The following is a 14,759-nucleotide window of genomic DNA, read 5'->3' as shown; positions in this document are numbered from 1 at the left end:
TTCTGGATTATTTTAGGAATACATATCTATATTACTATTACATAATTTGAAGATGTAAGTTGTAATCACTAATGCTAAAATCACCTATCTGAAATTATGTATCAGCTTTTGTAAGATTTTAGGGCTTTAGGAAAATTTCAAATGCTTCTTTACTAATATGTCTTTATAATAAGGTATAGGGTATGTCATATAGATATTTAATATTCAAAGATTATTTGTCCAAAGTTACTTAAATGTCTAGGACTAGACTCTGTGAGCAGGCTTATTTTTGATGCTCTAGTATGAATTTGACAGGACATGCCATAATCATTGTGCCTTATTTCCAAATTTTGGATAATTTTTCTTCATTTCCTCTGTAATAATTATTTCAAGTGATACTACTACTAATGAGTCATGCGTCTTTTGCGTTGTAGGAACTCATTATACAATGACAAATGGAGGCAGCATTAACAGTTCTACACACTTACTGGATCTTTTGGATGAACCAATTCCAGGTGTCGGTACATATGATGATTTCCATACTATTGATTGGGTGCGAGAGAAATGTAAAGACAGAGAAAGGCATAGACGGGTAAGTGTTTTCAGTAATTATTTTATTATAGTGCATAGTTAGATCATTTAGCAATATATGTTTCTGGAAAGGATTTGAGATAGCTTTAAAAAAAAAAAAAAGGTGTATAATAAGATAAAATAGGAAGGCAAGGGAAAACGGCACGAGTTTGGGAGAAGATTAGGCCATGTTCCGGATTTGGAAGTCAGCATGATTTTTGGCCTTCATCAGCACAGCAGCTATGGCAAAGAGGAAACTGGTTGCATAGTTCTTATTATTCAGAAAGAACAAACTTATCTGGGAGATAGTTTTATTTGGTTTTTCTGTTTTGTTTTACTTGTTTTTAAATTCTGAGATATTTGTAAATAAGTTCTGTGTAGGACATATTGAGTGTCTTAATGAATCACTAATCAAAAACAGTGGCTTTTACTAAAAAATACAACTTATGGATCTTTTTGTTGTTGATTGTGACTTACTGGTATAATGTAATCTGAAAATAAATTTAACAAAGAGAAAAAAATGTATTTTTGACAAAATTCCAAATTCCAAAGCCCCTTTATAACTTTGAGGTCTGAAATTTACTTATAAATGAAAACAACTACTTGTACAAATTAGTTATAATATTTCATATTAATGTATACATGAATTTTAAGCCTGAAATTGGAATCAGATTATATCTGTTATGAAAAGCACAGCCTCTGAGATTCACCAGTCAATAGTTAGCTTTTCTGGAGACATTATAAATAGAGTTTAACTGAAAATCAGACCCAGGTCATGAAATCAGTTTTCTAATCCAGTGATTCTCAAACTTTTTGGTCTCTGATTCCTTTTAAACTGTAAACAATTATTGAGGATGACTATGGAGCTTTAGTTTATGTAGTTATATTATTTGATGTTTACCATATTATATATGAAAACTGAGAAATTTAAAAAATATTAATTCATTTAAAAGTAACAACAAACCCATTTCATATTAACATAAAATCATATAACTATATTTTCCAAAATAAAAAATATTTGGTGAGGGAGTGACATTGTGTTATTTTTTTCATAAATCTCATTATTGTCTGGTTTAATAAGAGACTGCTGGGTTCTAATATCTTCTTCTGTGTTCAGTCTGTTATGATATGTTGTTTTAATTGAAGTAAATTGAAGAAAATCCAGCCTCACAGTTGGAAAAGCTAGGCGTATTTTAATAACCTCTTAGATCATTGCGGATATTCTTCTTTGATACTGCACCAAAGTGACAAGTGGTAGTTTCTTAAAGGTTAGTTGCAATGCATAATCTGAAACTATATCAGTGCATTTTTTGTGTCCTGTTACATTAAAATCCATTGGTTCACCTTGAACTTTGGATGATTTTTAACATCATACAATGGTCACTTGGGAAATACTGATTCGCTGATTTATACAGTTCTTTCAAGTGTTAACACTTTTCATTATATAATTTTTTTTTAAAAAAAATCACATTTGTTAATTTCAACATTCATCTCTTCAGAAAAGTCTTTAACTGTTGGGAATCTGTCATCCTCACAGTGATGAATACAAGTTTTCCAAAATTCTAATTTTCCTTGAAAGCTCGTATTCTAACATTGGAAACAAACATTTATTTTACTTGAAACAACAGGCTTACTTGGTCTGTTTTTTGAGAAAATACCTGTCAAATTCTCAAGTCTGAAAACCCATAGTTTGGTGTCTTTCTGTCAAGTAAAAATGGTGTTCCATGTAAGTGTCTAGTTTATTTGCAGCTCAAATAAATCCCACAAATGCTGTTCCTTCATACATAACCTCATACTTCACTATGCATCATAAATGCATTGTATACACTCACGTCATCACACATAATATTAAAAAGACTCAATGATCGAGGCATAATAATTTTACTGCTTCATCAAAGACATTCTTAAGCGAAACTGGCACTTATTTTTTTACTGGGCTATGTGGCCGTGAAGAATGTGATGACTGCCAGTACATTTAAATGCCACTGCCTTGATTTGTGCCGAGTAGACAGCAGTTTTGCTATTGTTTTTGTGTTATCTGTGAAAATGTCAACACAATGAAAAAGGCACGTCATGGTTTAGTGTTATTATGAAAATAGGTTTGACTTTGACGACCCCTTAAAATCCAATTACATGGATTTCCTTAAGTTCAGATTGTAGAGAAAAGGGAGAAAATGTGAAATCATATGGTTCCCTCACATCTCCAAAGTTGATGAGGTTTTGGTTTGCTTGAGAAGGTCTCAGGGTGTCTGCGGTCCCCACCATGATAACCACAACTTGAATCCAATGCACCTAAACCGGACACATTATATATCTTGTATCTTATTTGATTGTTAGGTAAATACAATTGTACTTGAAGTGTATACATTTACGGAGTCATTAACATATTCAGGTTGGGGTTTAAATGTGGTTTAAAGTGAGGCATTGTGAAATACCATAACACACCATGTTTATAAAATTTTAGAGAAAATTGAAACTAAAACCACAGCACACTCCTTTTTTTTCTAATTTACAAATTCCACAGTCCTTGAAAACATTTCAAATAATGAAATAATGTATGAAGTAGTCAGTAAGTGTCCTAGCTAATCATATCAATCACCTCTTTCTAGATAAGTGAAATATTTTCAATACTTTCATCTGTGCTCATATATAATAACAAAATTGTTTAAAGCTGGGGCATTCTACACATAGATGTTCTTGCTGTTCTTAACATATTAAATTAAAAAAGAAAAAAGTATGTCAGTGCTTGTACCTACCTAATGCTTTTTCTCCTAAGTTGTTTATTATACTTGTAGCCCTCCTACCCCAGATTCCTTTGAAGCAAATCAACATTATTATATATTTTAGATATGACTATTTCAGTATTTTACAAAATGGTTGCAATCTAATTGTCATAGCTTGAATATTTTTATAAAGAGAACCTCATATTAATTGTATGAATTTCCTTAAGTTCAGATTGTAGAGAAAAGGGAGAAAATTTGAAATCATATGGTTCTCTCACATCCCCAAAGTTCACTGATGAGGTTTTGGTTTGCTTGTTTGGTTTTTGTTTCATATATTCATGCACTCATGGATTTAAACTTATTCGATGTGTTTTCATCATCATGATTTTTATACTGACTAATGTCCATGTTATTCCATTTTGACTAGTGGCAGCTTATTTTGGTTGGTCCATGTGTCCTTAGACACTTCCTTAGTAGACTTCGATGTATTCTGGAAAAACAAGATGATCCTTACTTAGCTCATGTTACACGTTTCCTCCACCAAACAGGGAGTCGGCTATTCCTCCAAGGAGCTCTGGTTCCTTTGGAGAAAAATGGCATCTAGGCAGTCTGGGCACGAGAGATAACTAATTGCTTCTGGCTTGTCCACGGCTAGCCTCTTAAGTTTATAGCAACCTTCCAACTTAAATTCAACACTTAAGGCTTTTATTTAACCTCTGGGTCTTAAATCTGTATCTTATTCCAACCATGCCCCAAATCTCAATGTCACATATATAACCATTTGATTTACGACATAATACCCAAACAGCAATTTCAGAATAATATTACCAACACTGTCGCCAAATAGTATGCTTACTGAAAAGTGTGTGTTTTCCTTTTTTTATAATACTCTTTGTCCTTAGTGTTTACCCACTAGGATTATACATACTATTTACTTGGTTTTTAAGTCCCTGTCCCTTCCAATCTATTGCTTTCTTCCTCTTCTAAGTAATGATTTACATTTAAAATTTTGTGGTTTATCACTTTATTTCTAAGAATATAAGCATATATATTTATATACTTATCTTTTTTTTTAATAAACAGGAGCATACTGGACATACTTTTATCCACCTTGCTTTTTCCCACCTGCATCACACTGTATCTACCTTATTCTGAAAAAAATCTTCAGAATTTTTTATTACATAGATGTACTGCAGTTTATTTGACCAATGCCATATTGATGAACATGTAGATAAGTTCCAGTTTTTAATTATATTTTATTAAACATTACAGTTATTTTTATTGAGAAAAGACAACATGAGGTTTAATGATTGTTTTGGAAAGAAATGACCTACCTTCAATCCTAAAGAATGGTTAATATCTATGATTGGTTGTGTATAGTATGGAAAGAGTAAAATTACCTCATTCAACTTAGAACTTACTGAGTCTTTTTAATGGGACCCTGTGGCTTAAAATAGGCCAGATGTTTGCAATAGACCAGATCACTGACTTCCAACTGTAGCCCTCTTATGGGACAGTTGATGTCCTAGGCTGAGAATATTCCTTTTTTCTTCTTGTTCTTTTTCTTCCTCAACTTTTATTTATGTGCTTTTAGTAATGTAGTTCCTAGGATATGGCTTTTTGAAAGCAGCGATCCTAGTAAAACAGGGAAGTTTAGGGTTTTAGGTTTAGAAGTGCATTCCTAGTAAGAGAGGGAGGACATGGCTGCTTCTGTCTTAGGAGAGTGAGATCTGGAAATCAACTCTGTTAAGGTTCTGCTAATACCCCCTCCTCCACTGTATTCAGTTGAGGACATTTCTGACTTAAACAGTAATTAGAAAAGAGCCTCTGAACCCTACCATTTGGATTGGAGTTCTCCATGACTGCATATTTACAGGCCCACAAATTTATTTGTCAATTTATTTTATAGTCCCTCTATTCACATGACTATTCTATATACTGCATTTATGGGCACGGTGCTGTTATTCACTGACCTTACCTTTTAAAGAATAGATAACCCACTTAACTGCTAGGACCAGAGAATAACTGGGGAACGATAGACATTTCAAGCTATAATGTCTTACTTATGTTAACGTAAAAGATGTATACCAGCTAAGTTTGATACAATTTAGGCCAGTCTAGGTCAGACTTTATATGGTTTGTGGACTCCTTGCTTTCAAATTCTGAGATTCTTGTTAATAATACAGATCTCTGGGTAAATGTTTGTCCTCTGGTTTACAGGTATAGCAACTGGTAGTGGTTTTGCCCCAAACTCACCTTTCCCATTATTTAGTTTAGAAAGTACTGTCCAGTGTATAGGAACTGAGAAAAATTGTTAGATTCTAGAATTGTGGCTTCTATTTATAGTTTGAAAAATGAAGCATAAACATTTCTAATTTCAGATCAACAGCAAAAAGAAAGAATCAGCATGGGAAATGACCAAAAGTTTGTATGATGCGTGGTCAGGATGGCTAGTAGTAACACTGACAGGATTGGCATCAGGTAAAGAAAAATGTTACTACAATCAATCATTTTCTGGTTAATAGAACAATAAATAGTTCTCCCCTCCTTCCCACAGTTTTCTTTTTAGGTACTGTTGGATTTTTTAAAGCTTTTTTTTTTGTTTCTTCAAAAATTCTTAAATATAAGACTAGAAGGCAAGAGGCCTCCGAATGTAGTCTTGGCTCTGTCCCTTTAAGTGTCTATCCAATTTTTAAAAAAAACTTTCTGGGCTCAGTTTCTGTATCTGTAAAGTACATGGTTTGGACCAGATGATCAATAAGTATCTTTTAATGTTAACATCATAATAAATAGCTAATATATATTGAGTGCTCCCTGTGTGTCATGGACTGTTGTAAAAGTTTTATGTGTATATAAACCACATGGCAATCCTGTAGTATATGTGCTGTTATCACCATTTTACAGATGAGGGGACTGGAGCACAGAGAAGTTAAGCCACTTGACTCAGGTCACACAGCTAGGAAGTGGCCAAGCAAACATGTCAGTTCAGGCAGTTTAGCTCAAGAGCCTACACTTTTAACCACTGTGATGGAGAGTGCCCACAAAGTCCCTATGTGTGAGATTTTAAGAAATAACACTGAAGATCTGAAAACAGACATTAAGGACTATTTTAATGACTTTCAGCTTCCACCATGGAATATTATGTCCAGAAGAACATGAGGAAAATTAAAATTTGTATAGAGAATAGAGGGAAATACTCTAATGGGCATGTACAAGAACTTAGTGGCCACTGTGTTTGTGACTCATTGATCTTTTCATATGATGAGAAGGACCTAGGTTTTGACCATAAAGTTCGTTATTTTTTGTATTCTGTCAGTAAAATGATCTTGATATATTTGATTTTTTGTTACTTAAGGAAAAAAATGAAAACCTATCACAGCAATTCATTAACGCTATGAGTTTTACTAATTATTTCTAATGGTATTAAATTTTAATGAGATTGAGATCCTTTGTAAATTTACTAATTAAGTCTTGGGTTGAAACACACTAGTAAAAACTCTGACTTCAATAACCAGATTTGTGAACCTCCTGCCAAGTAGCTGTCGTTTGAAGATGTTTTAGTATCTTTTAAACTCCTTTTTTTAACTCACAATTAATTTGAACGATGTAACTAGTTTTAATTTCAAACAAAGAATGACAGTTTCATTTTAAAGAAAAGGCCATTTACAGTTTTTTAAAAGTAATATAAATTCATTGATAACTAAGATTTGAAAATCTTAAATTCTTACATGTTTCCTATGTGACATTTTATTTATAGGGAGTCCCCTGCTTTCCTTGGCTCTTTTAGCTTGATAGTTCTTAACTCCCCCAAAATGGACTTAATTTTTTACCACCTCCACCATGTTTTTATAGGGGCATTAGCTGGGTTAATAGACATCGCTGCCGATTGGATGACTGACCTGAAGGAAGGCATTTGCCTTAGTGCTCTGTGGTACAACCATGAACAGTGCTGCTGGGGGTCTGATGAAACTACATTTGAAGAGAGGGATAAATGTCCACAGTGGAAAACATGGGCAGAATTAATTATAGGTCAAGCAGAGGTAAGTCTTGCTTTGTCTCAAGAGTAATTAATAATTGATATGGTGAAATGAATCTCCAAATTATTTAATGATAGAATTAATGACATATTAGATAATTGCAACCTTAATTAAAGGAAAAAAGAAATGTAATAGGATAGAATGGATAATATGAGAATCCCTTGCAGCAAGTAAAATATACGTATTGTTTCAAGATGCTTCTGTATTAATTAGATAGTCACATCCAAGTCTCATGGATGGTGACGTAAAATGTAATTCTTATTGTAGAAAAGAAGTGCAATAGGATCTGTGAAACCACAGAGGGTTGTTATGAAGTCAAGTTACTAAAATTGCTTAATGTACTACATTGCGAATAAACAGGAAGTATGAATTAATAAAAAAATTGAGTAAAATAAGCCTTCTTACTGGAGTTATCCATAGATTTTTTTTTCTTCATGGAATTACGGTATTGAAATGATTATTTTACTATTCTTGATCTATAATGAACATTTTAGAAATTAGAATTATTATATAATATATGGGATATTATAATAATATATAGAATATGTATAATATAATATCAGAATATTATATAAATTACCTGATCATTTGTGGATATGTTTTCAAAATTCTGTAATAGCTGACTTTTAGAGATTGAAGTATATATATAACTGAGATTCTGGAAAAACAAGACTTTAGGGATCAGGAAAAAATTAGAAAAAACATTAAATAGATTAAGGCTCCTTGGTATGTATACAAATGTGTCTTTGGATTCTACTTAGTTTGTTCATGTAAAGCTTTTGTTATTGAAGTAAACCAGGAGCCTTAACAAGTTTTACCAAAGTTTCTTATGAGGCAAACACTTGCATTAGAGGTAAATTAAATTCATACTATTGAACAATTTGCTTTTTAGGGTCCTGGTTCTTACATCATGAATTATATATTGTACATCTTCTGGGCGTTGAGTTTTGCCTTTCTCGCCGTTTCTCTGGTAAAGGTGTTTGCTCCATACGCCTGTGGCTCTGGAATTCCAGAGGTAAGCCTTACAATATTTAGTATCATTAAACATTCAGTAATTGTTATGGTGCTTATCATTTTGCCTTGGGGGAAGAAAGTGGTTGTTTTTTTTGAGAAATGGTTTGTTTGTAAGATGCAAAAGAAAAGTTAAAATATGTAAACTTATTGTAAACATCCTTGAAAGAAATTCTTCCCTGTAGTCATTTCATTATCTGCTGTGGAGATTGACTTTTTTTTTGTTTTTTTCCCTCACCACTAATTTAGCACATAACTAAACAAGTATCAGAAGACTTAGTTAAACCTCAAGAACCTGGAAAAATATCTTGAGAACTAAAGTTCTTTGATGGATTAGTTGTCTGTAGCTATCTTTTAATTAGATAAGTTAATAAATCTTGACTTTGGAAGATAATACATATAACTGTTTTATACTTTAAAATAAACATTTGATTCAGAGTGGGTCAATAGTGTGAACTTTTGGGTTTTAATATTTACAAACAATAAAGGAGACGATACTGAGCATTGAACATGATGTTAACTCATTGCTTGACCCTTTTTAGTTTTGTTTTAAGTAAGTTATCAGTTTTTCCTAGTGCACTTCTTTTAAAATCTAAATTGTAATGATTTTTAAAGCTGTATTAATTAAGACTACTTTAATAAGGAGAAATATCATGCAGTATTTAGCAGTTGCTACTCATCCTTCTTGATACATAGGAAAATACTACATATAATTATAGTACTCTGAGAAGGCATATCTCTGTTTCTGATACAGCATGTCTGAAATGTATGTAACGATATTATATTTCTACAACAGAAATATTTAAACTCACCTTTATGTGATTGTATAATTATAACCCTTGTATTAAGGTTTATATTCCCTTTAATGTGGCCAGATATTTTAGTTTTGTTTGTGAGATAGGGTTGCTTTCTATCATTTGCTTGGGACAAGAATTAGAATATGATAATAGGTTTATTATATGTAGCATATCAGTTAAAGCTTTTGAAAAAATAATTGTGAATTGTTCCATTGTCCACCTAAATTTACAAGTTTTGTTGAGTAAAACAAGAGAATAATTTAAGTTAGTTAAGTTCTCATATTTGTTAAAGGAAATTAAACTTCCTTAATCTTTCCTTTATAGATTAAAACTATTTTGAGTGGATTCATCATCAGAGGTTACTTGGGAAAATGGACTTTAATGATTAAAACCATCACATTAGTACTGGCTGTGGCATCAGGTTTGAGTTTAGGAAAAGAAGGTCCCCTGGTACATGTTGCCTGTTGCTGTGGAAATATCTTTTCCTACCTCTTTCCAAAGTATAGCACAAACGAAGCTAAAAAAAGGGAGGTAAGTGTCTTTTGTAATTTGATATATACATATCTGTTACATAGACGTATCAGTGAAGAATTTCCTAGTGTAAAGATAACATTTTACTCTACTTTTTGGATAAATTCTGTATTCAGATGAAAAATTTAATGTGAAAATTGTGCTGCTTTTCCTTTTTCTGAATAATTACTAATGCCTTTCTAGAATCTATCCTCAGTGCTGCTCAGTTACTTGTATATTTCAGAGAAGTTTTAGGTAGACTACCTGGTGATCATTGGTTTCAGTTGAATTCCACAGAGGTCTTTCCATTTATTTTTGCCTTACACCTCCCCTCCTCTAAAGTGTTTCCCAAATACAACATTATTTTTACTCTTATTGTCACCATCAATATTTCACCAGGGTTGGGAAATCTTAACAGCTGTGTCTTCCTCTGGAGGAAGGAACCACCCAGAGTCAGTTCTCCTTCCATCACCATATCTAATGCCAGTGGGAGTGGTGCGTCATCTGCAGAGAGCGATCAGGCACCCCAGAGAAGTTCTGAAGGTCTCCAGGACCACCTGAGGTTTAAATCAGAGATTCACATTAAAGGGGATCTAGGAATTCCTCTTTATTCAGCTCTTCAGGGCAGTTTCTTTTACCATTTATTTCGGTCCAGCCTGAGATCGTCTAGGAGATCTTTTAACTTTATATATTATAGTTTCCCTGATGTTTCTAGATTGCTTTCGATATTTTTTTAAGAAGGCAAGTAAGCTCTTGAGATCTTCTGTGTTAGCTCTAGACTTTGGAGGCCCAATAATCCCCTCCTGTTTTCCCAATCTAATCTTCAGCCTTAGATGGTACATAGCTCTTCGGATTTTTAAGGTATATTTTTATTTCACATTGAATATTGAGAATTCAGGGGTCCCTGGTTCTAAGACGGGTCCTTTCATCCTGTTGTATTTTTACAATACAATGAAAAAGTGGAATATTTTTTCATCAAACTGTTTAATTCCTTGATTGAAATAATTCTAATTTTTCTTAATGTTAGCACTAAAGCATTGTCATTCTAAAAGTGGAACACTTCAGAGTATCATTGTTTTATCTCTGAATGATAATAAACATTCAGATGCTTATTATCTGAATGTGATGCCAGTACTACCCTATATAACAAAAATAACTAACCTTATTGATAACTTAATATGTATCTGGTTCTGTGGCAAGAACTTTACTTACATTTTAAAATTTAATTCCACAAAAATCTTATTTTAAGTTTGCAATATAATCCTCATTTAAAGAGGAAAGTAGAGCTTAAAGTGGCAGACTTGCTTATGATTGCATAGCAGAGTGTCAGAGTGTGGATTAAAATTTTTCTCTAACTCTAAGGTCGATACTCTGAACTACTATACTACAACTACAACTGTGATTGTGTGGATATGTCTTTTTGTGTGTTAAAACATAACCTAAAATGGCAAGTTAGTGGCTAAGATGGAAAAATAGCAATTGTCTCCTTAGTTCAATTTCTTTACTTGCTATATTGTACCTTGACATTTTGGGGATAAGATTTTTATTTATTCATTGTAAGTGAAAAAATATAAATTATTAGAATATGTTATTGAAATTAAATTTACCTAAATTTTAATGAACACACTATGATGATTAGTAAGGTTTATGACATTAATTTTATTCTGTCACCTTAGTATATAAATGTTTAGACTTGTTAGTCGAAAGCATTAATGCGTCATAGTTTAGCTTTCTTCCTATGCCCACTTCCTTGACATTTTTCAATTGATTCTTAGATACTTAGAAAACAGATTAAAATGTGTGTGAATTATAGGTACATGCTATAGGTATAGCTTGTGTGTGAGTTATAGGTACAAGCTATAGGTATAGCTTGATTGTAAAATTCTGTTCCATTAAATGTAGAATCAGCATTCTGTTAAATGTGTTGTCTACAATCCTAGTAGTGGAAAACAAAACAAAATAATAAGTTAGACTGCCCCCAAATAGGCAGTCTGCATTCTGAAAGCCAGATACTATTTAATTAAAACAAATACTTGTTTATTTTAGGTTTACCAAACGGCAGTCTTACTATGTAGTTTGTGCTCTTAACCACTTATAATTTAATTTTGATTTCTAATTTCTCCTTCAGAAATGTAAAAATTGAACATTTGAGGAAATGTTTTCGTAGCCTCAAATATTTATTGGAGTAAAATTGTGAAAGGAATAAAGACTCTTAGAAAAGTACAAATAAATGCCCAGTGAATTTACATGTGTAGTTGGCTTCACAGTGGTGGAAAGTGGGCAATATCCCAGTGACAGACTAGGGAGTTGGAAAGAGGATCTATTACTATATGTGTTGGTGGATTTTTCTCTTCCTTGAACGTGATTGTTCAGGATTCTGGTTGGAGAGACTGCAGCATAAGGGGGAGCCTTTCGGAACTTGAGGCTCCCCATATTGGCAGTGCCAGTATTTTCGGAGGACTTAGGGTGAAGATACAGGGAAACTCAATAGGTTTTAAGTTTCCTGGATATTTTACTAGGATTTGGAATAGAGTAGTTATTAATGATGATGCAGTTAGCTTTAAAATCTGAAGAAATAATATCCAATTTAAAAATAAGCAAACAACTCTCCCCTCACATCCCCGTCACTGCTCTCTCCAATGGTCTTCACAAATAAACAGCTTGAAAATTGGCTGTATTTATTTCCTCGCCTTCTTTACATCCCATTTACATTAGTATATCTCGCACGGATGTTTTTGACTAAATACTGAATATATGAATGACCTTTCAATTGAAGCAGAAGAGAAAAATAAAATTTTTGGAAGAAATAAATACTTGCCTTTGGGGAGGAGAAGGACATGTGAGTTAAATTTAGAAGAGGCATTTTGAAAATTGAGAGTAGCGTGCAAGAATTTTATTTAGTATATTTTTGAATTTATAAGAACATACGAAATAAGCTATGTCCTCTTTTTAGGTACTATCAGCTGCCTCAGCTGCAGGTGTTTCTGTAGCTTTTGGTGCACCGATCGGAGGAGTTCTTTTTAGCCTGGAAGAGGTAGGTTAAAAAAAGGAAAAAAAATACAGTAATTAAAATGTGTAATTGCAAATCTATTTTGGCATACTTCCCAGTTTTATAGCTATTGTAATATTAATATATATAGATTTTGTTTTTAAATTTTCAAATTTATTTTCATAGTTATTTTTTACTCTTACATAAAAAGTCATATACTATATATGTTCTTAACCTTAAGAAAAATACTTTTAAAAATATTCGTGTATAAACATTAGTGATTATTTAAAATTTAACTTTGAATTATTTAAAAGTAAGCAGATAGGAATTTGACTTAATAGAAAATATTTAAAACAATGTATTCCTATTAACTGAAATATAGCCTATGTTTTTTTTTTTTAATTAAAGTTTATTGGGGTGACAATTGTTAGTAAAGTTACATTGGTTTTAGGTGTACAATTCTGTAAATCATCATCTGGATATCACATAGTGTGTTCACCACCCAGAGTCAGTTCTCCTTCCAGCACCATATATTTGATCCCTTTTACCCTCATCTCCCACCCCCCTACCCCTTACCCGCTGGTAACCACTAAACTATTGTCTGTGTCTATGAGTTTTTATTTCTTCATTTGTTTGTCTTGTTCATTTGTTTTCAGTTTTATATACCAAATATCAGTGAAATCATAAACTTAATGGTAACCATTCAAAAAAATTCAGAACAGAAATATGTAATATTTAAAAATTTTTCATTCCTAGTTGGCCTTTGTAAGTTTTTCTTATTTGATTATTTCTGTTCGACTTATGTTTAAGGGGATAATTTTAGTTGCTTCAGTGAAATATGTTGTTTTTGTCTTCATTTTGGTGCTTAAGAATTTTTATACATTTACACAAAAATATGACTAGGAATATTTTAAAATTAACTTTTCTTTTCCTATTGTTTGTGTTCTATGCTTGTTTTTTCTATTTAATATAGAAGAAATAAATTAAATATGAGCTCACATGAGATGATGGCAGGACATTTATTCCATGATTGAATTGGAGGGGAAAATCATTTTGAAAATAAAACAATGCTAGGTATTTTAAATAATTATTAGACATTTCTGACCTGTTGATATTGTGAATGCAAAATGATGTGATAGTCAAAGTTAATAAAACATCAATATTTTTCTTACCACAGTAAAATCCGTTATATGTAAATTCTAGCTGCAGCAAAATTTAGAGCTATGATATTTACCATTCAACTTATAACTATTATAACATATCAGAAACATCTTGTAAAATTGTAGCATTAATTTTCTTTCTTTTCCTTTTTTTTCTTAGGTTAGCTATTATTTTCCTCTTAAAACTTTATGGAGATCATTTTTTGCTGCTTTAGTGGCTGCATTTGTTTTGAGATCCATTAATCCATTTGGTAATAGCCGTCTGGTCCTTTTTTACGTGGAGTATCATACACCATGGTACCTTTTCGAACTGTTCCCTTTTATTCTCCTCGGGGTATTTGGAGGGCTTTGGGGAGCCTTTTTCATTAGGGCAAATATTGCTTGGTGTCGTCGACGCAAATCCACCAAATTTGGAAAGTATCCCGTTCTTGAAGTCATCATTGTTGCGGCCATTACTGCTGTGATAGCCTTCCCGAATCCCTATACTAGGCTCAACACCAGTGAACTGATTAAAGAGCTTTTTACAGACTGTGGTCCCCTGGAGTCCTCTTCTCTCTGTGACTACAGAAATGACATGAATGCCAGTAAGATTGTCGATGACATTCCTGATCGTCCAGCAGGCCTTGGAGTGTATTCAGCTATCTGGCAGTTGTGCTTAGCACTCATATTTAAAATCATAATGACAGTATTCACTTTCGGTATCAAGGTAAGTGGTAAGGTGGGGTGACATTTACGTAATCTTGGCATGTTCCAAACTTGTATGTAGAATGAGACATGAAGTTGTTATCTAAAGGTGGTTTCGTAAACGTAGGCTGAAAAGTTTTTATGTTTTGGGTTTAATTTTCAGTAATGAAAAAAACAATTCCTTAGGGCGTATAGTTGAGCATGGTATCTGTTGCTGTGTAGCAAATTACTCCAAAACGTAGCATCTTAATATAACTACTGATTTTGCTCTTGATACTGGTCAGTGGTTGGGGAAGTAC

At 32.6% G+C, this 14,759-nt stretch overlaps 1 protein-coding gene across 10 annotated transcripts in view; it reads left to right on the top strand.

Moving 5' to 3' along the window:
- The window catches only part of CLCN3 (chloride voltage-gated channel 3), a 75,147-nt gene that overhangs the window by 36,212 nt on the left and 24,176 nt on the right, over window positions 1–14,759 (top strand). For all 10 annotated transcript variants that reach the window (XR_004425570.1, XR_004425569.1, XR_004425568.1 and 7 more), the window contains 7 exons: window positions 414–571; window positions 5,654–5,753; window positions 7,125–7,312; window positions 8,202–8,324; window positions 9,442–9,648; window positions 12,581–12,661; window positions 13,937–14,482. Coding sequence is in view for 7 of the 10 variants with exons in the window: in XM_033133916.1 (XP_032989807.1) it covers window positions 414–571; window positions 5,654–5,753; window positions 7,125–7,312; window positions 8,202–8,324; window positions 9,442–9,648; window positions 12,581–12,661; window positions 13,937–14,482 (1,403 nt within the window). In the remaining 3 variants the exon portion in view is untranslated. The remainder of the gene's footprint in view (window positions 1–413; window positions 572–5,653; window positions 5,754–7,124; window positions 7,313–8,201; window positions 8,325–9,441; window positions 9,649–12,580; window positions 12,662–13,936; window positions 14,483–14,759) is intronic.

The sequence above is a fragment of the Rhinolophus ferrumequinum genome, chromosome 18 (assembly GCF_004115265.2).
Source record: "Rhinolophus ferrumequinum isolate MPI-CBG mRhiFer1 chromosome 18, mRhiFer1_v1.p, whole genome shotgun sequence".
Classification (NCBI taxonomy): Eukaryota; Metazoa; Chordata; class Mammalia; order Chiroptera; family Rhinolophidae; genus Rhinolophus; species Rhinolophus ferrumequinum.
Note: the sequence above shows the minus strand (reverse complement) of the source record. Positions and strands in the feature narration are given on the sequence as shown.